Source organism: Ornithorhynchus anatinus, chromosome 12 (assembly GCF_004115215.2).
Source record: "Ornithorhynchus anatinus isolate Pmale09 chromosome 12, mOrnAna1.pri.v4, whole genome shotgun sequence".
NCBI lineage: Eukaryota > Metazoa > Chordata > Mammalia > Monotremata > Ornithorhynchidae > Ornithorhynchus > Ornithorhynchus anatinus.
In genome coordinates, this window is record NC_041739.1 from 33420725 (window position 1) to 33446041 (window position 25317).

Here is a 25317-nt window from a genome sequence, read left to right on the forward strand (position 1 = left end):
TGGGTTCTAATCCTGGCTCAGCCACTTCTCTGCTGTGACCTTGGGCAAGTCACTTCTCTGTGCCTCAGTTACCTCATCTGTAAAATGGGATTTGAGTCTGTGAGCCCCATGTGGGACAAGGGATTGTCTTGCTTGAATTCACCCCATTGCTTAATACAGTGACTGGCACATAGTAAGCACTTAGCAAATACCATGATTATTATTACTTTATTATTATAAAACCAGAAATGGTCCAAAAATAACTTTCCAGGGCTCTTTTGGCGTGTCACAGTTCCTGTGTTCTACTGGGCCCTAGGAAAGCTGGATTAAGATGATTTCTGGGGATCTGGCCCATGAAAGGCTCTATTCTGTCATTCTCTCGTGGTCAGTGTGCATATGTGCGGTTGTCCTCGTGGCTACAAATCCCTTTCTGCACAGAAAAGTGTTGTGCTACATGGTTAGATTATGCTTCACTATGTATTTAAATCGTTAGAGAACTTGGCGTAATGCAGGGAATGTGTCTGTTTTATTGTACACTCATAAGCACATAGTATACTGCTCTGTACATAATAAAGTGCTCAGTAAACGTGACTGATTGATAGGATGGATGTCAAGGACAGGAACCATCACATGGCATCTTCTTGCCACTTTTGGACGCAGTTGCTTGCTGGATGATTTTTGTTTGACCTAGCAATGACTCCGCTTATGCTTTTATGTTGTGTCACAAGTTCCTTACAAGTTCCATCCTGCAAAATTAGGTTCCCATGAATATTGTCTTTATACTATTGAAACTGTGTTCCACCATCTCATTGGTGATGATCCTTATCTTGCTATTTTGCATTTAAGCTTGGTTCTGAAGTGAAAGGAAGAAAGAAATTCTTCTAGGATTACAACCAATACAGCTTTTGTAGCATTTGCAATTGTTGTTTTTTTCCATGAACTCAATTTCTCTCCCTCCATTGTCCGTAGCAGGCCCGTTTGCTTTGAATGCATGCTAACTTTAGGGGGATAGATTTTTTGCTAAATTTTCTGTCTGGTTTCCCCCCATCTTTATTTTTTGTATATATTTTTATGTTAGTGTTCTGTTAAATGCTTTCATTGTATTGTTCTTCACTGTTTCAGGCGTAGGATGAGAGAGGATTGAGGAGGACAAAGTACAGAGAGAGGAGGGTGAGTCGTTGTCGTCTTTTGCTGTCGACTCCTGTCTGACCATAGTGACGCCATTGACGCATCTGTCCCAGAACGGCCCACTCCCATCTACAATCATTCCGGTAGTGTGTCCATAGTGTTTTTTTGATAAAAATTTGGAAGTGGTTTACCACTGTCTACTTCCAGGCAGTAAACCTGAGTCTCTGCCCTCCACTCCACCCGATGCCGCTGCTGCTCAGCATGGGTGAGTTTTGACTTGTAGCAGATGGCCTTCCACTCGGTAGCCACTGGCCAAGCTAGGAATGGAATGGGTATGCCTCTGCTTGACTCTCCCTACCATGGTCGAGACTGGTAGAGTACTGGAAACTCTCCAGGTGCGACCCTGAGAGGGGAGGAGGGTGAGTATATGTTTTCCATTCCTCTAACACTGATTTTATGACACGGGTTTTATTTTGCAAGGGATAGAACCAGGAAACCCGGGAACTGGGCTGGTCTGCCAAAACATTACCTAGACACAGCTACCCTTAGCCCAACCCCAATCTTGACTCCTGACTCAACCCCAATCTTCCACATTTTTGGATTTTCCCTCAGAGCTAACGCAATCAATCGATGGCATTTACTGAGTGCTTACTACATGCAGAGCACTGTACTCATCGCTTAGGAAAGTACAATTCAACAGAATTAGCCGACATGTTCCCTTCCCCTAATGAGCATACAAAGATCTAGGGTAATGGCAACCCAACAGCTCTGACACTAGGTTGTGAGGGGCTGAGGAATGGCCACCATGACAGCGATGAGGGTGAAGTAAAAGAGACAGAGGGAGAGAGGAGCCTTCCCATCCTGCCCTTCAAACTCCAGTTATGGGGCCAACTACTCTAGCTGTAAATACTTTCGTCTGCCTCTGCCTTTAGAGTGTAAATTCCTTGTGGATGGGAATGTGTCACGCCTTTATTCGGTACTTCCCAAACACCTAGTAGGGTGGCCTAGTAGGGAAGGGAAGAGGAAAAAAAGGGGGAGGGGAAGAGAAGGAAAAGGAAAGGAAAGGAAGAAAAAAGAAAGGGAAGGGAAAGGAAAGGAAGGAAAAAGGAGGGGAAGGGGAAGGTAAGGAAGAGAAAAAAGGGGAAAGGAAGGAAAAAGAAGAGTAAGGGAAAGGAAAGGAGGGAAAAGAGGGGGAAGAGAAAAGGGGGAAGGGAAGGAAAGGGAAGGGAAGGAAAAGGAAGAGTAAGGGAAAAGAAAGGAGGGAAAGGGAAGGAAAAGGAGGGGAAGGGAAAGGAAAGGAAGGAAAAAGAAGAATAGGGGAAAATAAAGGAGGGAAAGGGAAGGAAAAGGAGGGGAAGGGAAGGAAATGAAGCAGAAGGGGAAGGGAAAGGAAGGCAAAAGAAGGGGAAGGGAAGGGAAAAGAAAGGGAAAGGAAGGGAAAAGGGGATGGGAGGGCAGAGGAAGGAGGTTCCCGCGGGCCCCGACGAGGACCACGGGGCGGGGATCAGGGGGCAGGGTCGGGGACCCCTGTGGGACCCGCGCCCGCCCAGCCCCGGACCCCATCCCCACCCTCCCCCCGGCTCTGCACCCAGTAAGCGGTCAATAAATACGACTGAATGAATGAATGAGTGGGTGAGACGGTCCAAGCCCTTCTCTGGGTCGCAGCCCAGCATCTTCCCCCTCCTCTTCTTCGGAGCCTCTGCTTTTAGGAGGGGGCGGGGGAACAGGTGGGCGTCCAGGGGGAGGGCCAAGGGCAGCCTCCCCCGAGCTGCCCGGGCATCCCTCCCTTCAAGGATTGGAGGACAAAGTTGTGGAAGTTGGCGGGAGCCGGGATGAGCGCACCGTTCCCTCCGGGGCCCGGGCGACGAAGACCCTGAAGGCCCACAAGTTGGAAGCAGAGGGAGCAGCAGCGGGAGAAGCCGAAGTAGGGGGAGCAGGAGCAGCAGGAGCAGCAGGAGCTGGAGAAGCAAGGGGATCAGGAGCAGAAGCAGCAGCAGCAGGGGGATCAGGAGAAGGAGCAGCAGCAGCAGGGGGATCAGGAGAAGCAGGAGGAGGAGCAGCAGCAGGAGGAGGATCAGAAGCAAAAGCAGCAGCTGGGGGGATCAGGAGAAGCAGGAGGCGGAGCAGCAGCAGGAGGAGGATCAGGAGCAAAAGCAGCAGCTGGAGAAGCGGCAGCAGCAGCAGGGGGATCAGGAGAAGCAGGAGGAGGAGCAGCAGCGGGATCAGGAGGAGAAGCAGCAGCAGGAGGAGGATCAGGAGCAAAAGCAGCAGCTGGAGAAGCAGCAGCAGCAGCAGCAGCAGGAGACGCAGCAGCAGGGGGATCGGGAGAAGCAGCAGCAGGAGGAGGATCAGGAGCAAAAGCAGCAGCTGGAGAAGCAGCAGCAGCCGGAGGAGAAGCAGCAGCAGCAGGAGGAAGATCAGGAGCAGAAGCAGCAGCTGGAGAAGGAGAAGTAGGAGCAAAAGCAGCAGCTGAAGGAGGAGCAGCAGCAGCAGCAGGGGGATCAGGAGCAAAAGCAGCAGCTGGAGAAGGAGCAGCAGGAGGAGGAGCAGCAGCAGCAGCAGCAGGGGGATCAGGAGCAGCAGCAAGGACAGGAGGAGGAGGAGGGGCGTGGGTGCATGGCCCCCGGGGTCTGCTCGGGTCCTCCGCCGCCCTGGCTGGGCCAGGGGAAGATGCTGGCCGTGGGGGCCCTGGCAGGCTTCTCCGTGCTCAGCCTGCTCACCTACGGGTACCTCACCTGGCACCGCGGGCCGGAGGAGGAGGAGGAGGCGGCGGGACCGGGACGGGGCCCGGAGCCCAGCAAGCCCCCGGCCTCCCGGCCCCACCTCGTCTTCATCCTGGCCGACGACCAGGGCTTCCGCGACGTGGGCTACCACGGGTCGGAGATCCGGACCCCGACCCTCGACCAGCTGGCGGCCGAGGGGGTCAAGCTGGAGAACTACTACGTCCAGCCCATCTGCACGCCGTCCCGAAGCCAGTTGATCACCGGGAAGTAAGTGGGACCGCTCGGGCTTCTTTCTCCCACGCCGGGTTGGGGTGGGGGTCCTGCCGCCCCGGTCGGAAAAGAAAACAACAAACTAAAAACTTTCGGGGGGGGGGAGGGGGGTCTCTCGCTTTGACCCGCTGCAGGGGTTTGCGGTTTTAGGATCTGGAAAGGCCTTTACACGAGACAGGAGCACTCCCCTCCTATTCCCCCCCACCCCATCAGGCCCCCAGCCCACCCACCCTACCCCACTATCCTCCTCCTTCCTCTCCCACAAGACAGAAGTACTCCCCTTCCCCCCCCAAAAACCCCCCAGCCCACCCATCCTACCCCACCATCCTCCTCCTTCCTCTCCCACAAGACAGAAGTACTCCCCTTCACCCCCAAAAAACCCCAGCCCACCCATCCTACCCCACCCATCCTACCCCACCATCCTCCTCCTTCCTCTCCCACAAGACAGAAGTACTCCCCTTCACCCCCAAAAAACCCCAGCCCACCCATCCTACCCCACCCATCCTACCCCACCATCCTCCTCCTTCCTCTCTCACAAGACAGAAGTACTCCCCTTCACCCCCAAAAAACCCCAGCCCACCCATCCTACCCCACCATCCTCCTCCTTCCTCTCCCACAAGACAGAAGTACTCCCCTTCCCCCCCCAAAAAAAACCCCAGCCCACCCATCCTACCCCATTATCTTCCTCCTTCCTCTCGCACAAGACAGAAGTACTCCCCTTCACCCCCCAAAAAACCCCAGCCCACCCATCCTACCCCACCATCCTCCTCTCCTACGAGACAAGTACTCCCCTTTCCCTCTCCAGCCCCCCATCCCACCCATCCTACCCCACCATCCTCCTCCCTCCTCTCCCCCCACTTCTGCGTCTTTCATTGTCCTCTCTCTTAGCCGGGCCCCTGCCGGGCGACGGTTCATGCCCGTTCACCAAGTTCCCGAGATGTGGAAGGTCCAGGTCTTTCCACCAGGAAAGGATCATTCGGGGGAGGGAACCCCAAGATGGCACTTGGAGGGAAGGGTAGGGACAAAGCCAGACAGGCGTTGGGCATGGTCCAGAGGAGAAGGGAGAAGGGTGGCACGTTGGTGGCGTCTTCAAGTTTCTTTTCTCTGGGTCTGAGAAATGGACCCACGGGGATACAGAGGTCTCTTCGTGGATGACAGTTCCTCCTCCGCTCATGGGCCTTTCTGCCTTGCTACTCCCCAGCCACGGTTTAACTTAAATCTCACAGGGAGACTGGTGGTTCTTGTTCTTCCTCCGCTCCCTGCCTCATGCCCCAGACTTAAAAAGTGGGCATTCTGACACCTCAAGTATTCCTGCCAACGGCCAGGGCAGGGCTCAATAGTCAGAGCAGATTCCAGGTCAAACCTCTTGGCTCTGATCGCCCCTTCCATAGCCTCCGCGTTGCCCGGAAAATAGTTGTCTTACAGTATTTGTGAAACTGATACAGTTTAGACGATCTCTATTCGTCATCTTGCAGCCTATCAGATGCCGAATCACAAAGAGCCAATTTTGAAGGAGTGTCTCATTTTGCACATTTGTTTATAAATACGGTGGGTTGCCACTATAGTTTGGGGTGATTCAGGCTTTGGTAACTGGGCGACAAAGTGGCAGTGAAGTAGAAGGGTTTGGTTTTTTTGTAGTATACTTTGGATTTACGGGCGAAAGCCATAAATAGAAAATCTACTTTTAGAATAAAAAAGAACAAAAGTCTCAGAATGGTTCAGCTTCTCTGTCATGTGATCACCATTGCAGTGAACTTTTGCTTTTTGTGAAGTTGTTCTTGGAATTGAATCCTCTAAGAGTGGCCAGTATCCACTGGAAAAAATAAGGCTTATTTTGAAGGAATCTATGACCTGCAAAATCCTTTTGCTTTCAACCTGATTTCCACCTCATAGCAGTTTCTCCTCTACTAGAAAGAGATGTCCTTCTTTTTCCCTCTCCTTGGAGAAATGTGCAGAAATCTCGCTTAAAGTTTGTGAAAATTGAACAAGTTATTTACAGATTTTCTTAAGAAGGCCAAGGGATGTGGCAACATATACGGAGTATGTATTGGCTGGAAATTAAAAAGTGTTTTCCGTAGCCGGGTACTAAAGTTCTGTATTTCTATAAAATTCTATATTTATTTTGCTGAGCATTGCAGAAGTCCTCAATGGAAAGCATGTGGACTTCAAAAGGAATGCCACATATTCCTGAACTGAGAGTATGAATCCTCTAGTTGATTAGGGAATTGAGATCCACCAAACGATTTTTTAGCTGGAATAAGACTGCAGGGCTGATGGGTGGGCATTTTTTCATTCTAGACATAGCCTTAAGTTTCTTTCAAGAACAACAACAAAAAGAGAATAGATTACTAGCAGAGTTTACAGACAGTATCTTTTGATGCTTAAGTGCCGAAGAAACGCTTAGAGAACTGTTATCTGCAACGTCATGAAAACGTATACTTTAATAATTGGGTACTAAAAGTTACTCCGGTAGAGTAAATGTAGGTTCACCTGCTCTCTTAACTAGATGATCGAATAAAAATGATTCTTTTCCTACTAAAAATGTTTCAGCTTCCTAAAATGCCCACATCACTCTTTTGGGATGAAAAGTAAAACGTTAATCATTTGCCATTTAAACATGTTTATTTCTCAGTATTTGCGTGAAAACTTTTGTTTTTTGCTCTTCTCCTTTAAGAAAATCTGCTGAAAGGGAAATTTTCCTTTACATGAATAACGAAAGGAAGTGGTTAGGGAAGGCTAGTTCTGGGCAGAATATTAATATTGCAGAGCCAAAAGATTACTGTCGTGTCCTTTCCATGAAGTGTCAGAGGTGGTTTATGCTTTCTGGCTCTGGCAGATCAGAGAGGCAATGAAAATATAACATCTGAATTATGCTGCTGAAAAGTTAAGCAGGTAAAGGGAACTCTTCATGAACAGAAACAAATGTCCTCTAAGCCTGCCATAGTGTAGCATAGTGTAAATTTTTGAAACTGAGGTTATAATTGTCTATATATTTGGTTAATTGCATTGGTTAAGCTGTTACTATGTGCCAAGCACTGTGCTAAGTGCTGGAAATTTATGAAAAACTTCCTCCATGTTGGTAAATACTGTCATCCACTTACCAACTCCTTTGTCTTCAATCCCCTCTTATCACTACCAGTTTGAACAGTCAAAGTCCAAGCAGGTCTATGTCACTGAAGAGGAGTTGGACGGATTCCAGATCTCTGTTAACTCATTAGATCAGTTCAGCCTCATGAGGGATTAAGACAAAGCTTTGACAGTGGATCTCACTGAACAGTCAGAACTTTCATTTTTATTAGTAACAACTGAAGTTGTGTCCTCACCCATTCAAGAAATCTGTAAATCGTGAAATGAAAAAATCAATCAATGGTCAATCGTTCAGTCAGTGGTATTTAAGGAGCACTTACTGTGTGCAGGACATTGTACTAAGCACTTGGGAGAGTACAGTGCAACAAAGTTGGTAGACATGCTCCCAGCCCACAGCATTTTTACTAAACTTTCTACAGTCCATGCTTCCTTTTCAGAAAGCACTGGGATTTTGTCTGAAGTAGGGGAATTGTCAAAGAGGTAAGAGGGGAGGTTTTTGACAGACACCGGCCTTACAGCATCAATTTCAGGCGGGAAGAAAGTTAGGAACCTGGGTTGAATTTGGAAGACTTGGCAGTGGTTTCCAACTTCCTCTTTGTGCTTCAGATTTCCTAATAAAAAAACCTATAGAAGGGTCAAAGTCAAAGATGGTTAGGTTGGGTTTGGTTATAGGGCTTCCTCCAAGGAAAACTGGATTTGACTTTTGATGAGTGAGTGGGTGTGGTTTACCATCAGCAAGGTTGGAGGAAGGGAGATGAAGGGGTCAGTTGTTCCAGGCCCAGTGCCAACTGAGGCCCCAAGTTTGGAGTCAGACTCAAGTCCCAACAACCAAAGAACGGGCGACAGTGGTGGTGTGGGCCCCGAATGATGGGGGAATGGTGGGAAGGAGCTTTGAAAAATGAAGCTCCTCAGAGGACGGGGGGAGGGGGGCGGTGAGGTAAGAGTTTTCCTGGGAAGGAAGGACACAGAGCAGAGGAACTTCAAACCTCCTCCACCCAGGTCTTGCCCAATCCTTTGTCCAGTTGTGATCATAGTAATCATTAGATTGTAAACTCCTTAAGGGTGTCATTTATGCCTATTGCACTTTCCCAAGCTCTGGTGCTTTATCCATGGTAAGCGCTAAATAAATCCCACTCATTCGTTGCCGGAATGTGATGTAACAGAAATTGATGAGGACAGACGAGTCTTCTCTGAGCAAGAAGGTAATTGAATGTGATTAATTATAGTGAAGGTGATAGTCAGCAAAGAGGTATCCTGGCCTGCGGAGAAGAATAAAGGATAGAGAGTCAGGGGATTTGGGTTCAATCCTGGCTCCACCAATTTCCTGTTGGGTGACTTTAGTCAAGTCACTTAACATTACTGTGCCTCAGTTTCCTCATCTGTAAAATGGAGATTAAATGCCTATTCTCCCTCCATTTTAGTCTATGTGAGCAGGGACTGTGTCTAATCAGTGGTATTTACTCAGATGTCCTGCTGACACCAAAAACTTAACATTTCTGAAATGGAACTCTTTATCTTCTTACCCAAACCTTGTTCTCCCCTTGACTTTCCTGTCGCCGTAGACAGCACCACCATCCTCTCAGTCTCAGCAGCCCATAGTCCTAGAGATACCCTCCACTCATCGCTCTCATTCAGCCCACATATTCAATCTGTCATCAAATCCTGTCGGTTCAACCTTCACGACATCATTAAAGTCTGCCCTTTCCTCTCCATACAAACTTCTTACCACATTAATCCAAGCACTTTTCCTATTCCCCCTTGATTACTGCATCAGCTTCCTTGCTGACTTTCCTGACTCACTGTCTCTCCTCACTCCAATCCACACTTCAGTCTGCTGCCCTGATCACTTTTTGTGAAATCATTCAGTCCATGTTTCCCCACTCCTCAAGAACCTCCAGTAGTTGCCCATCCATCTCTGCATCAAATAGAAACTCCTTACCATAGGCTTTAAAGAACTCAATCACCTTGCCCCCCAACCTCACTTCCCTGATTAACCACTGCAACCCAGCCTGCACATTTCGCTCCTCTAATTCCAATCTACTCACTTTACCTTGAACTTGTCTATCTCACTTCTGACCTCTAGTTCACATCCTTCCTCTCGCCTAGAATGCCCTCCCTCTTCATATCCGACAAACCATCACTGTCCCCACCTTCAAAGCCTAATTAAAAGCACACCTCCTCCAAGAGGTCTTCCCAACCAAGCCTTCGTTTCCTCTTCTCCCATTCCCTTCTGCGTCTCCCTTGTACTCTGATTTGCACCCTTTATCCTCCTCTCCCTCGGCCCCACAGCACTTATGTACATATCTGTAATTTACTGTTTATATTAATGTCTGTCTCTTCCCCTAGACCGCAAGCTCACGGTAAATAGGAGAATGTAGCTACCAACTCTGTAACATTGTACTCTTCCATGGGCAGAACACTGTATTAAGCGCTTGGGAGAGCACAATACAACAGAGTTCCCAGCCCATGGTGAGTTTTCCGTCTTGAAGCTCTAAAGGAGAAAGGTGTGGTCCACAGTGCTTCCTAGCAGCTGGGAAGCCTAGGAGGATTAGGAAGAAGCAGAGGAATAAAAACACCAGGAACTTATACATCTTCTGATAAAATGGATTTGTGGGGAGTGCCTTCCTTGAGCCCTGAAAATTATTTGGGTATCTAGTTTGGTGAAGACGGTAATGCCCTTAGGAAGATACGAGAGGAAAGCTTCAAAGATTTAAAGCTATATTTCAACCAGAACAATTCAGAAGTTAATATTATTCCTTGAAAAATTGCTTATTTAGTAATTGAATCGTGTGTTTTAATGACTGTGGATTCATGGACAACAAATAATTGGAAGATTTGTGTGATCAAAGCCTCAGGATTGAAACTTCTTTTCTGAAAGATCTGCTTTGAAGTGAATAATACTCAGGTGATTCTGTTCTGCATCCAGAAAGAGAGGTGTTTATCCAGGTGCAAGGAGCTGGAGACTATTCATTGTTCTCCCCCCCCCCCCCAAAATATCCCCCAAAAATCAAAGCTGGTTTAGGGACTTGAGGATATTAATCTGCACAACGATTTCAGGTTCAAAGCTGGCCTTCTGTGAAAGTCCTGTTTGAACTTTTGTAATTTAAATGAAATAAAGCATTCTACATCTAAATTTTGGTTTCACCTTTCGTTTCCTGTGTGTGTAGAGTAGTTGTTTTTAATTTGAAGCTTCAGGTTAGTTTCCCCAGTTCTTGAGACTCCCAGGGACCACAAGTCAACAATCAAGTGCTTGCTCTTTTTTAAATCCTTAAGTATGTCCTTCTTGTTTGCCTAAATTTTCTCTCTTGCTTATTTCCGTCAAAAAAAGTCAAGGTCTACTAGGGGACAAAGTTCAGTTTTAAGCTTATTACTATTATCATTACTACTAATAACTGTGGAATTATTGTGTGCTAAGCATGTTCTGCGCCCCTTTTTCAGGGCATTAATCTCTGCTGACTTGAGAAGTGAGGGGCAAAAGAGTAGGGGGTTTAGCTATGTTTTTCCAGAAGTCCTTAATAAAGAAAAGATGAAATGGTCAGAAGAGATTTGGATCGTTTCTTTAGACCAAACAGCGCTGCCTTTCTCCCTCAAAAATGTGCTCTCCAAAAGTTCCTGCAGGCACTGTTAGTCACCTCTGCTGGCAAGTGCTCTGAGAAAACACCTTTTGAAATTGCATTGGACATTCTCAGAGTGCATCTCTAACTTCATTTCCTAGGGATAATTTTGCTTTTTATTCAGTGGTCAGTGAAGTGCTTTACAACTTTTGAAGGACAAGTATATAGTTGAGTTAATCGATGGTATTTATAGAGCACTAACTCTGTGCAGAGTGCTGTACTAAGTGCTTGCCAAAGTACCATTCAACAGAGTTGGTAGACAAAATCACTACCCACAAGGAGCTTACAATCTACAGTGGGATTCCTGATGGTGGGGATCATATAAAATAGAGTGCTCTTCTGTTGTACTGTCCCAAGTATTTAGTATAATGCCTTGCACAGACTAAGCACTCCGTACATGTTATTGATTTATTGATTCAATCTGCTTTCAGCCAAGGGAGCCAAGAAAAAATCCTATCAAAGCTGCATGTCATTTCTGCTAGGAAATAGGTGCTGTTTTACTTGGATGATCTTTCAATGTGGATTTTCTTTGACTCCTTTCAGATTACACTGAAAAGTGTCAGAACTAACCTAAGAGAATAAACAGGCATAGAGATAGAAAACAAGGGTGAATTTTTTTCCTGTTCAATGGCCATGTTACCTAGCATAATCCTCTACAATATAATGGCCTCACTAGACTGTTTCTCTATTAAATATCTGCTTGTCCTTTGTGAAAAGTCAGCGAATCAATCAATGGTATTTACTGAGCGCTGTACTAAGCACTTGGAAGAGAACAGTACAACAGAATTGGAAGACACCTTCCCTGTCCATAATGAATAACAATAATAATCGTATTTGTTATGCTCTTACTATGTGCCAGGCACTGTACTAAGCGCTGGGGTGGATACAAGCAAATCGAGTTGGACACAGTCCCTGTCCCATATGGGGCTCCCAGTCTCAATCCCCATTTTACGGATAAGGGATCTGAGTCCCAGAGCAGTGAAGTGACTTGCCCAGGGTCCCACAGCAGACAAGTGGCAGAGCCGGAATTAGAACCCATGACCTTCTGACTCCCAGGCCCGTGCTCTATCCACTATGCCATTCTCAACAACACAAGTACAGCAGAGTTTACTTAATGAATTAATTGGTCAGTATTTATTGAGTGCTTTATCGTGTGCTCAACACTGCTTACTAAGCACTTGAAGGAGTGCAGTAGAGTTGAGACTTGCTGCCTGCCCTCGGACCAGGTAACCTAGGGCAGGGTAAGGCTGACACAAGGAAATTACAGATTGAAGGAAGAAGTTGATAATGTGGATGAGTAATTGCTCAAAGAGCAGAATAAATAAGTCAAATGTTACAGGTGTTTTGTAAGTGCAAAATTGTTGAAGTGGTAATTGGGAGGGTGTTACCTGGAGAGAAGAAACCACAGTGGGGAATTACTTCTGGAGGTAGTGTGATTTGAGAAGGGATTTGAAGATGGTCTTTGAAGGTTTAATGGCTTCAATCCAAAGACTGTCTCTTTCCCAGAAAAGGTGGGAGATCAGACAGACAGGGTAGCTAAGAGGTACGTAGAGAAACCTCCTGTGAAATCTCTAAGGCTTTTTGGCTTCTCCGGGTGGTCTTAGCCATTCCTTTCAATCTTATCATCTTTCTAACTGTCTCTCACTGAACTCAATATTGGATTGTTTTTGAGGATTTTAATAGAATAACTCTTATTTACCATGCAGCATCTAGAAAACCTCCAATTGTCAGCAGTAAAAGAAGGCTGAAACTTTGGCAATGGTGAAGTACTTCAATGACAACATCGATCGTGCCAGCAGAATGCTCTAAAGTGGGATTTTGTGATTCTTTTGTTTTTCACTTTTCTGTTCTGTGCTACGTCAGCTGTGTGTTCCATGTCTTTTTATGTTTAGCTATCTTTTTTCTGTCTCTCCACTAATAGATTGTAAGTTCCCCAAAGACAAACTGGACCATATCTCGCTTTACCTTTGTAACTCTCTTCAGCACTCAGAACAGATCTGTGCCATAGTGAGCGTGTAACCCCTCAGGTTAATTGACTGGATCCTATATAGGATTTCTCCCCGATATACTCTCTCCAAGCACTGATCAGGTCTGCTAACTCTATTGTACCCTCCCAAAAACTTAGTACCGTGCTTCGCACAGTATGACCCCAGTGATGGTTGGTTCGAGCTGTGCGGAACCTGAAATCCTCCTGCTCCTCACGTTTGTCTTTCTTTTATATTTTTGCTCACCTTTCCTTACCTGTCTGTTGCCAATGCACCACGGTCCGTTTCCCTTCCCACTCCCGGTACCAGGTCAAGGATTGGGTGCTTATCTCATGTTTTGTATTTCTTTCCCAGAGCTGAGTATAGTGTTCTGTACATATTAAGTGCTAAATCAAGATCATTCGTGCTACTAGCATTAACCACTTTTTGTGGAACACTGTAATAAAAATAAAATGATAATGATTGTGGTACTTGTTAAGTGCTTACTATGTGGCAGGCTCTGTACTATGCACTGGGGTAGATTACGTTGGACACAGTCCCTGTCCCAAATGGGGCTCGCAGTCTCAATCCTCGTTTTACAGATAAAGTAACGGAGGCAAAGAGAAGTGAAGTGACATACAAAGTCACACAGCAGACAAGTGGGGGAGCTGGGACTAGAACACAGGTCCTTCTGACTCCCAGGCCCATGCTCTATCTACTGGGCCACTGTACTAAATGCTGGGAAAGAGTACACAGGTGGGAAATAGGCATGGTCCCTGTTCCTCAGGAAGCTCATGGTCTATGATTAATAAATACTATTGATTGATAAATTCAAATTTCTCTTTCCTCTGTTCTAGATGTAATATATTCCTTATTTTTTTAAAAAAGTAATAAAAAGACACCTTAAATGAATGAAGTGTAACTCATTTTCCAAACACAGGCCATCACCTGGTGAGTCCCATCTCAGATTGCCTCAAGAAGAGAGTTTAATCTGTCTTAATTATTAGGAAATTCTAAACGATTATTTTCCTTAACATTTTAGATAGTTACGTTTCTCACTAGCAAAGAAGAATTTCTTCCATTGTGAATTACAAGACCTTCTGATCCAGGGCCCTTGTAAGCTTCTCTAGAGCAGGTTCCACATCCAGTACAGTGCTTTGCACACAGGGGACTGAGGGCTTTCACTGGGCCAAGTACTTAATAAATCTAATAAAACATTTTTGCTCTGGGAAAGGGAGAAAAAGAAAAATGCTTTATTATGTGCCAATCATTGTGCTAAAGAACTGGGTTAAATCCAGGATAATCTGATCAGGCATGGTTCCTGCCTCCCACCGTATTCACAATCTAAGAGATATTTTATCTCCATTTTACAGATGATTCAATTGAGGCACAGAGAGATCTCATTTCTTTATCAAGATCATATCGAATGCCAGTGATAAAGCTGGGATTAGAAGCTAGGTCTCGTCACTCCCAATCATATGAACTTTCCACTAGGCTACCCTGCCTGTAGACTGAAATCTCATTGGAGGCAGGGAATGTATCTACTGACTCGATTATATTGTACTCTCCCAAGCACTTAGTACAGTGCTCTGCACACAGAAAGTGGTCAATAAATACAATTGATTGATTGATAGATCGCCTACTGATTTAAATCCCAAAGAGACAATGTGTCAGATTCACATTCCAGTAGACTGTAAGGTCCCAGAGAACAGGGATTGCGTCTACAACTCTATTGTATCGTATTCTGCCAAGAGCTTAATACAGTGCTCTGCACACAATGCACACACAGTAAATACCTTTGAGTGACTGACCACCACCATACCAGAATGCAAATGTAGGGCCTAGGTCTAGTGGCATGAGAGTGAAGGTTTGGCAAGCATTGAATTTGTTAGAGGGGAAATTTGTGGAATCTAGCCACAGGAGATCTCTACAAATAGGAATCATTCTCATCTGTCCAGTTTGGTTTATTTGACATCCTGCCTGAACACAAAGATGCATCAAGATGACCTCTCCAATCCTCACATTTCAATTCAGTGATTCACCTTTGCGTAGACCTTAGCTTGTAGAGGTAAAAAAAGGAGTAATAAGAACCGGAGATAGCAATAGAGTTCCCCCTCTAGACTGTAAACTGATTGTAGGCAGGAAATATGTCTACCAATTCTGTTATATTGTATATTGTACTCTCCCAAGTGCTTGGTAGAGTGCTCTGCACACAGTAAACACTCAGTAAATATGATGGATTGAATTGCAGAATGACTCTGGTCCTGTCCTAAACCCCTTTATCGCACAATAAAATTTAAACACACAAAATGCTTGAAAAAAAATTCAGTCTTCTAATTTTGTTAGCATAAATCGTAGTGGTTAAACAAAAACTCTCACACTTAAATTCAGAAAGGATTAGTTTGTCTTAAACCAACTTGTTGATGTTCATATCCTGGAATTACTATGTCCATCGTGTCTGCTGATCCCTACTTCATTGACATTAGTGTGTTGAGGGAACGAGACGAGGAAGAAGGAAGGAAGGTCTAGGGAAACGTGTACGATTTTGGTGCTTTTTAAGAAATCAGAGGTTTAAGTCATGTCTTCAGTGTCCTTGACTGCCCAGCTTGTGAAAAGTGAATGTTTTCTGTTAGGTTTGACACATCAGAGGCTACCCGTGTGCCATTAGCCAGGTGGGGCTTGTCATGTAATGGTAAGGGACACATTTAAAAATGCTACTCAGCAGGACTGTTTCTCCATCACAGATCCCTTGTCTGTGCCATTCTTGTTACCCCTGGAATGTCATCAAGGGGCATTCTGAGGAAGCGAGACCATGGAAACCTACCTGGATTTTGAGGAGATTTCAAGGTTTTTTTCATCATTAAGAGTAAGCCTCCAGGAAAATATTTCAATATAACTTGACCCCAGAGCATCTCTACAAAGTAAATTCTTACAGGGTTTTGGTTCTGGCAATCTCTTTAAGCATTTCTTAAATATTATCAGAATCAACAAAGCCAGCTGATAGGAATGTAGTACTGTTTAATTTCATTGTATGTTTTATTTTAACTGACTGTGTAGTTTTCCTTCTTCTTCCTATTTGTAAATCATTTGAGGGTTCATCTCCCCTGCCAGGTTGTAAGCTTCTTGGAGGCAGGGACTCTGATCACGATATTATACTCTTCCAATAGCTAAGAGCGGTGCTCAATAAACCCTTTTGATTAATTCTTGCCTTAAACACTAGAGTTATTGTTAATTTCCAGCCCCTCTGTTTGTGCCAGAAGAATGTTAGTGGTGCAATACTTCTCCACTAATCAATCAATCAATAAGTGGTATTTACTGAGGGCTTACTATGTGCAGAACACTGTTCTAAGTGCTTAGGAGAGTACAATACAGCAGAATTAGCAGACACATCCCCTGTCCATAATGAGCTTACAGTCTAGAGGGATAGTACAGAAAGTCCCTGCAAGGAGTTGGACTTTTTTGGGATCATTCTGGTAAATGTTCCCACAGTAATCCCTGAGAAATGCACTCCCCACTTAGGAGAGAATTCTTCCCATAGAAGGGCTTTCTTTCCAATGCCTCCCTCTCCTCCTGAATGGAGGGGAAGAGCTGGACAGGAAAACTCACCAATTCTTGCTCTGACAAATCAGTCGATGGTATTTACTGAGTGCTTACTGTTTAGAGAGAGCTGCACTAAGCCCTTGGGAGAATACAGTACAATAGAATAGGTAGGCACATTCCCTGCCCACAAAGAAATTACAGTCTAGCCCTCCTAGGATGTGTTATACGTGGGAAGACACTGACCAAAACACCAGGTACTTGCCATTGACTGGCCACAACGCAGCCGCTAACTTCGTCGGTAGCAAAGATACCATCAGAATTTGAATTATTTCCATTTCTCTGGGCAAGTTCCCATCTTGCCAGAAAAGCTGTAAGGGCTCACCACCAAGCCAGCATACAATCAATGTAGTTTTTCAGTGGCATTAGGGTTTGCCTCACACATAGCTATTTTTCTTTGATTTACTGTTTGTGCTTAAATGCAAAGGCAAAAAAGATTTGATCCAAATGTCTGTCTTATGTTGTTTTATATTTTTTCGGATCATCCCCAGTTCCAAGATCCTCTCTAAACAACTTACATTCCACACTTCAAACTTTCAGATCGTTTGGTCTCTCTGCTTACTTTCCCCTCAGACCAAGCTTCTCCGATTCTGGACGTACTATAATTTCAGTCTGTTTTTTTATGGTATTTGTTTAGTGCTTGTTGTTCAGTACTAAATTTACTGTACTGTACTAAATGCTAGGGTAGATAATCAGGTTGAATATAGTCCAATATCCCACATGGGTCTCATAGTCTCAATCCCCATTTTACAGATGAGGTAACTGAGGCACAGAGAAATGAAGTGACCTGCCCGAGCAGCTCACAGCAAGCAAGTGGCAGAGGTGGAATTAGAACCCAGGTCCTACTGAGTTCCAGGCCCATGCTCTATCCACTGGGCCACACTGCTCTTTTTTATCATTTCCATCTAGTTCATCCCAGTCCAACTGTCTTACTAAATCCTTCAGATACTTGTTTTTGTTATTTACAAAATTGGCCAGGGAAATAATTGTAATTACTTGGGGCACCGGGGTTGTTATTTAGTATGTTTTCACTTAAGGTAACAGAAGAACTGAAAAGTTGAGTGGTACAATGAGTACAGTTAAGGGCTGTAAAATATTTAGAAATTTTTTGGTAGCAATTGTGAGCATCTCTCCTTTATATTTTACCTTTTCTCAGCAAAGCCAAGATGCACTACTGGGCAAATGAATTTGTAGAGTATGCAGATAGACAATCTCACACACACACAAGCACACACACACAATTTTGATTTTTAGTTTGACCCTTCTTTGAATAAGCAGGCAACCTATCCTCTGTACCGGGATTTGTATTCCCTCCTTTGCACAACTGTTGTAACTGTTTTTTTCCATTAATTCAATTGCTGTCTAATGCCTTTGTTATTTTCAGAAGGGCATGGCCCATGGTTGGCATCACTCATGCTGAGAAAATCTCGGGGATGTCGTAGGGTTCTTGGTGTAAACAGTAATCACCACGACTGGGCTAGAGGAACACAGCCCAGAGCCTGGCATTTAAAATTCATTTTCAGTCTCCCAAATCATAAGTGCTGGCCTCCTATTCCTCATGATTTCTCAAGGGGGAGAAGAACATGAGAACCAGAACAGGACATGAAGACAAAGATGTGCTCATCTGATTTTTTTTTTTTTACAGCCTTAGTTGTCTAATTCTCTCCCAGGAAGGTTTCAAAAATTCCACCAACAACCCAAAACAGTGATGGGGGGAAAACCCAGCTGTTTTATTTCAATAAATTCAGCACTTTTTTCCTACTTAGAAGAGTAACTTTTCTTTATTCCCAGCCCCAAAAAAGTCAGTAAACAGTTTCCAACAGTTGGAATAAGTCAGATCCCTGCTGCTGCTGTGGCAGGTGCTAATAACTGTGGTGCCAGGATTTCCACATCTGTACCGATATCATTGATGGTTTTATCAAGGGAGGGGGTCCTTTTATTGCCTTTACATTAGTTATTACCCTTGAAATCATAGAGGTGGTCTAACATCTGGATGTTCTAACATTTTAGTCCAAGATTTCCCTTAAGGGGCTTTTTAAAGGACATTCAGTATTCAATTCTGGTCAATTACTTTCGATTGTTTCTCTTCCCTCAAAGGATGCTGATTCCAAAAGAGCCTTTCTGCTTGAGTGGTTGATTTCTCTAACAGTTGTGTGATTTCCGATCTCTCTTCTTAGGCCTCCTTCACCTCTAGGTGAAGGTGTTGGTCAGACTTGCAGGCCTTGTCACGTAATTACTTCCATTTCATTAAAATTTTATGTCTCGGTCCAGGATACTGAACCAGATGTTTGTATATCATTCCTCCTTGCCAGTGCACATGCACACACAGAGTGCATTTCGTTTTCTTCTCCTGTTACTTATTCTCTTAGAAAAGGAGCTGACCAGATCACAGCCGTTTGTCACCAACAGATTAAATAGTTGGTTTGCAGATTGAATCGAACTGTCGATTGCTTCAGCTATGAATAGTTTAATTAGGAGCATCAGTACTTAAATCCCTGGGGCAAGATTCTTGTTACCTAATGACTTAAACTTGAATAAATTAGAGGCCCATTCCCAAGGTTGTCAGACTTTTTTTAGAGTCACTTCTGGACTTTGGTGTATGTAAGCTCAGTTGATTGTCTTTTACTGCTCCAGATATAGGTTTGGAATCCAAACAGCCTTCTACCTTCAGTATCCCCCACATCTCCCATTTGTCCCTACAGTGCCCACTAATTAAAGTCTTGGTGTGTTCAATCTTTTCCCAGATGGAAGAACTCACTTCTGTTGGCCCTTTTCACAACAACAGTTCTCTCTCTCTTTTTCTTTTTTTGGTGATGTTAGGTCCGTGTCACCCATGTGAACATCATCATTCATTTTACTCCATTTGGTCAATTTTAATGATATTCTTTATTCACAGTTCTACAGATTGAGCTACTTTGAATAACATACAGGACTTCCAAAGAGGTCAGAGGATAGTTCATTTAGAGTCAGTTATTTAATCAATAAATCATATTTATTGAGCTCTTACTATATGCAGAGCACTGTACTATGTGCTAGGGAGAATATTATGCAGTCATGGTGACCAGTAATCTTTAGAAATAACTTTGTTTCAGAGGTGGAACATTGAAGCTTAATATCGAGACTTTTCTCTTCTAAAACCAAGAGGCAACACAGTAAGTCTTGTGAAGTGTTAAAAGGATGGTAATATAAAATACTGCCAATCTGGACTGAATTGTGATCCTCCTTTTAAAAATGTAGAGAAACCATAAAACTCCCTGGTTCTGGTTCTCATTTTCTTATAGGTAGCAAAGATAGTTTGTGATTGCTTCACATACAGACACACACATAAATATGATAGTTTTATATATATATATATGTATATATATATACAATCATATATAAAAATGTAGAGCATACTGTAATTTTTCACTTGATTAAAGAAAGAACCCTGGTGTGTGCACTTTATATTAGTGACTCAATTTTCCTTGTTGCTATAAAAATATTTTATTTAAATTGCTAACAAATAATATTACAAACAAAACACTGCAGCCACCTTTAGGTACAATGGGTGATCTTTAATATTATGCCGAAAGGTGAATAATGAATGTTGTTTTTCTGTCAGTATCTCATAGAAGATCAATTTGCTCTCTCTCCACAACTTGCAAATCATTGGCAACCACACTCACACCCCCAGTATCACATAAAATGCCAAGGGCTAAATTTCCCTCACAGGCATGTAGGAAATTTGGACTTTGGCAATGCAATATGTGTCACCGGAAGACTTCCCTATTTTGGGAATAGATTTATTAGGTCGAAACTGAGCTCCATACTTCGAACTCAGACCTGGAGATTTTGAAAGGAAAAGTTACAAATGTTGTGAGCTTGTGAAATATTGAGACTTATCAGTAGACGTATCTCCTGCCCATGAGCTTAAAGTCTAGAGGAGGAAGGGAAAAAGTTAATAGTGGCCCCAGGCACTGGTAAGTGCTGGGAGGTGTAAGCTTGTTGTGGGCAGGGAATGTATCTATTGTTATATCGTACTCTCCCAAGTGCTTAGTGCAACGCTCTGCACACAGTAAGCACTCAATAAATATGATTGAATAAATGAATTAATACTTGGGGTTTTGGCCAGCCTGGGCTGCATTTCTTTTAAAACATTTCACCAGAAACACTCAGATTTTCAAGATTTGTTATGCAAGTATATTTTCACCCACCATGAAGGCTGGATTTCTATCTATGGCATCCTAAATTGACTTCAGAAGATTAATCACAATACCCCAATATATATCAGGATTTCCAGGAGGAATGTGTTGGTGGGTCGATGTGCCTGGTTGAGTTCTCTTATTTACTCCTGGGTATTTTGTTTGAAAAGTAGAGTAGTCTAATGGAAAGAGCATAGGCCTGGGAGTCAGAGGACCTGGGTTCTAATCCTAGCTCTGCCACTTGCCGGCAGTATGACCTTAGGCAAGGCACTAACTTCTTTATGCCTCCATTTTCTCATCTTAAAACTGGGGATTCAATCCCTCTTCCTCCTCTGCATCCGACCTGATTAACATATGTCTACCCCAGTGTTTAGTGCAGTGCTTGGCACATATCAAGCACTGACAAATAAATACCAGAATTAATCAATTGTCATTACAACATCTAGCTGAAAGATGCATTTCAGTCTTATTGAATGAAACCACCTTCTGTTGTGTTTTTCCAAAAGCAGTTTGGGACTTTTTGGTGATATAGTGTTTAAGGGTTTTGAAACAACAAAAAACCGAAATAAATAAATGTGTCCCATTTGTACTGATAAACAAACAAATGAGAGGACATGAACTGCAACAACAGATGTGTGTTTATGACTTTGGCTACGTGTTCAACTCTGAGTGCTCTGTATTGATGGTACTGTTGCATGTTTCTGGAAAGATTCAGTTAAAATTCCTTCTACTAAGCTGGAAGAAATAATTTCAAAGACCTACTTGCACTTCCCCAGTATTATTTATGCGTTTTATTACCAAGTTAATTCATAACGTTGACATAATGCCCCAATATCATAGAGGCTTAATCTGTCTAATCAACTTCATGGGTCTTTGGAGATCCTAAAGCTATCTAAATGGGAAAAAGAAGACTTCATTTAGATGAACGTAGATGCGAAAAGAGGGCAATTTTTAGATCCTCTTTGTGCAACAAGGAGTGGAAATTCAATCTGGGGAAATTGTTTTTGAGAACTGTCACTCAGGCACTCATATGCAGAAGAGCAAAGCCTCAAACATTCGATTGGCATCTCAGGTGGCATCACCACACCTTGCAGTCTGGTCTGATGAAGCAGAGAATCTCGGCCTGGAAAACGGCAACTTGCATTACCCTCTGTTGTGACTCTTCTCAGCCTTTCTCCTTGGGGATGGTTAAGAGACAGCTCAGAGGAAGGGAAGAGAGGCAGGTCTATTGTTGGTTGAATCACAGGACCACATCATTCATTCGTTCAATTGTATTTATTGGGCACTTACTCTGCGCAAAGCACTGTATTAAGAGCTTGGGAGAGAACACTATAACAATAAGGAGACACATTCCCACAGCAAGTTTGTCTCCACACCATCCACTCCAGCATTATCTTATGCTAGTGGAAGCAAACTATGACTTTGTTTTTCCTCTCTTTCATTAAGTACTGGGTGACCCCCTCACGGAGCTGGTAACTTGAAAAATGCTATGTCAAATGGAATTGCCGCTTCTGCATCAGGTAAGTTTGCGGCTTAAAATAAAAAAGTTTTTGACACATAGTAAGCGCTTAACAAATAGTATCGTCATCATTATTATTATCATTGTTATAAAATGAAAATGGGGGCAAAGGAGTCTTCAACCCATATTGGCTCTCCTGCTCCTGTTTGCCCCTGCCACTGGTTCAACCAGTCTCTTTCTGCAGGAGTAAAGCTCCCATCTCTGCTTCCCAAAATTTGGGAAGATTCAGCTGCGGGGCCGGGGGGTCCTTCGCAAGAGGGAACTGCCGGGCAAATTAGTACTCCCATTGCTGTTGACGTTACCAGTTCTTCTTAAAAATGTAAAAATGATTTTCATCCATTTTCTTGCTTTTCTCACTTAAGGCTTTAGTGCCAGCATCAGCTTGACGGCTGCAAGGAGCTTTCAAATTCAAATTGTAGAGCCTTTGCTGAAAAGAGACAGATGGTTCTTCAAATTCTCTTACATTCACCATTCCCTTTGATGGTGTCCATCCTACTTTCTCCACTAACATACATTGAAGACTTTGATACTCATGCCACTATCACGCCTTTTCCCCTAGCTATAATGCATTTTAATATATATCTCTCCCTGTAGACTGTAAGTTCCTGTGGGTAGTATCATGTCTACCAACTCTATTACTGTAATAATCGTAATAATGATGGTATTTGTTAAGCACTGGCTATGTACTCAGCACTGGGATTAGAATGCAAGCAGATAAGGATGGACACAGTCCCTGTCCCACATGGGGCTCACAGTCTCAATCCCCATTTTACAGATGCGGTAACTAAGGCACAGAAATGTGAAGTGACTTTCCCAAGGTAACACAGCAGACAAGTGGCAGACTTTCCTAAGCTCTTCGTGTGGTACTCTGCCCACAGTAAGCACTCAACAAATCCCATTGTTTGATTGTTGATTGATTGAGTCTTTCCCCTAAATTGCCCTCCCAATAAATTCCATTTAAATTCAGTTTTTCAACCCCTATTAGGCAGATGGATCACCTAGCCTCCTGGGATTTGGGAGCTATAAGCATACCATGAAAAAATGGGAAAATAGAAATTGCTATTAAGTGCTTACCATGTGCAAAGCAGTGGAGTGGATATTAACAGGACACAGCCTAAAGTGAAGGGGAAGTAAATACCTTGTCCCTCTATTTCAGGGTGGCCTTCATCTTAGGCTGTGTAATGTTCATGTCCACTCCATTGCTCCACCGGGAGAGGGGAATCAATAAAGGGAACAAGTCAGGGTGAGGCAGACCGGAAAGGAAGAATAGGAAAAGAGGGCTTTGTCAGGAAGGCCTCTTGGAGGAGATGTGCCTTTAATAAGACTTTGAAGGAGGTGAGAGTAATTGTTTGTCGGATATGACGAGGGAGGGCATTCCAGGCCAGAGGCAGGATGTGGGTGAGAGGTCGGCAGTGAGATAGGCAAGATCGAGGTGCAGTAAGTAGGTTATCGAAAGGAATATTAAAACATTTGAAGAGCATTTTTTATGGTGCTTGTTAAGTATTTATTATATGCCAGGTACTGTTCTGAGAGCTGGGGAAGATACAAGGTTGGAAACAGTCCACGTCCCACATGGGGCTCACAGTCATAATCCCCATTTTACGGATAAGGTAACAGAGGCACAGAGAAGTGAAGTGACTTGCCCAATGTCATACAGCAGGCAAGTGGTGTTAGAGTAGTGAAGTGTGCTCACCGAGAGCAATAGTCTTTGGGGGAGATAGAAATTAAAATAAATTAGAGTAAGTAGAGGATAAAGATATGTACATAAATGCCATGGATCTGGGTTGTATCAGAGTATATAAGGGGTACACAGCCAAGTGCAGAAGTGGTGCAGATGGGAAGATGGGTGAGGTAAATGAGGGCTCAGTCAGAGAAGGTCTCTTGGAGATGTGATTTTAGGACGGTTGTGAAGGTGGGACGAGTGATGTGCTGTCGAATACGAAGGGGGAGAGAGTTCTAAACCAGGCAGAGGATATATGAGAGGAGATAGCAGTGGGATAGATAAGATTGAGGTACATAGCATTGGTTGAAATTAGAGGATCGATGTGTACGGATTGGTTTGTTGCAGGCTTCAGGCTCAACCATCAACCCTGTGTTTTCAGAGTACCCAGAAGAGCATAACACTATACATTCATTTCTTCTATAATGTGGGAGATGCATTCTTGCAAAATATCATCAGTCAGTAATATTTGCTGAGTGCTTACTGTGTGCAGAGCACTGTTCCAAGTGCTTGGGAGATTACTATATAACAATGTAGTAGACAAATTCCCTGCCCACAATCAGCTTACAGTATAGAGAGGGAGACAGCCATTAATATAAATAAACTATGAATATGTACATAAGTTTTCCTCACGTTAGGGAAAACCCATTACTGCAGTTTGGAGGTGGTTTGACCTAGGGGATCAAGCATGAGATTGAGAATTAGGAGTTCTGGGTTCTGTTCCAGCTCTGTCCGTGATCTGCTGTGTGAGCTTGGGTAAGTCACTTAACCTCTCTGGACCCTAATTTCCTCATCAGTCAAATGGGGCTAAATGGAAGTGAAAATAATCCAGATCCACCCAGGATTTGATCCCATTAAACACCTAAGTGCCTGAACAACCCTTCTGCTCTGACTTATTTCAAAGAACTGTTTATTTGTTCAGCACGTAATCTCAGAAGCTGGGCTGGAATATCCGATTGAGGTGTTGTGGGATGGGGGACCCTGGATTGGGGTTTAGGAGGGATTCCTCAGTAGCATGGGAGCGGGGCTTTGGGGTTGGGGGTGGGGGGAGGTCTCATGAAACAGAAAAGGCAGGGGGCTGCAGCTCCATTAAATAGAAAAAGTTGCGGGGAGTTTCTATGAAATTGAAAATGGTGGGGGGGACCTGCGGATCTAGGCAATCACTAGTCTGTTTATTGTTGTACTGTACTCCCCCAAGCACTTAGTAAAGTGCTCTGCACACAGTAAGCGCTCAATAAGTGCCATTGAATCAATACAGAGGGGAAAGGAAGATGAAGGCAAGGCTCAAGTCTGTGAGTGCGAGGCAATGTCCGGACGAGTGTCAGAGACGGGCATACAGAAGAAAGCTGTCCTGACATTGATCTCATCTCTGGGGGAGGCAGAAGACATAAACCCATTCGTGGGTGGGATGGGTTTGTTTAGTTTTTAAAGAGGTTTTCAGAAGCACTCAACCCTTTTAAAGTCTCTGCTTCATTGTCTGGAAATGCTTGGCTCAAGGGAGAGGACCGAGGCCAGGCATGGGTAAGTGATATGTT

At 44.0% G+C, this 25317-nt stretch overlaps 1 protein-coding gene and 1 non-coding gene across 2 annotated transcripts in view; one reads left to right on the forward strand and one right to left on the reverse strand.

The window, feature by feature from the left end:
* Positions 1–1382: 1382 nt before the first annotated feature.
* Positions 1383–1520, reverse strand: LOC114815691. The gene has a single exon (XR_003763494.1). It is a non-coding gene; the product is annotated as a small nucleolar RNA SNORA7 (small nucleolar RNA).
* A 2203-nt stretch (positions 1521–3723) lies between these two features.
* ARSJ (arylsulfatase family member J) overlaps positions 3724–25317 on the forward strand; it is a 59314-nt gene continuing 37720 nt past the window's right edge. The window contains exon 1 of the mRNA XM_029076418.1: positions 3724–4097. Coding sequence (XP_028932251.1) covers positions 3724–4097 — 374 coding nt within the window. The remainder of the gene's footprint in view (positions 4098–25317) is intronic.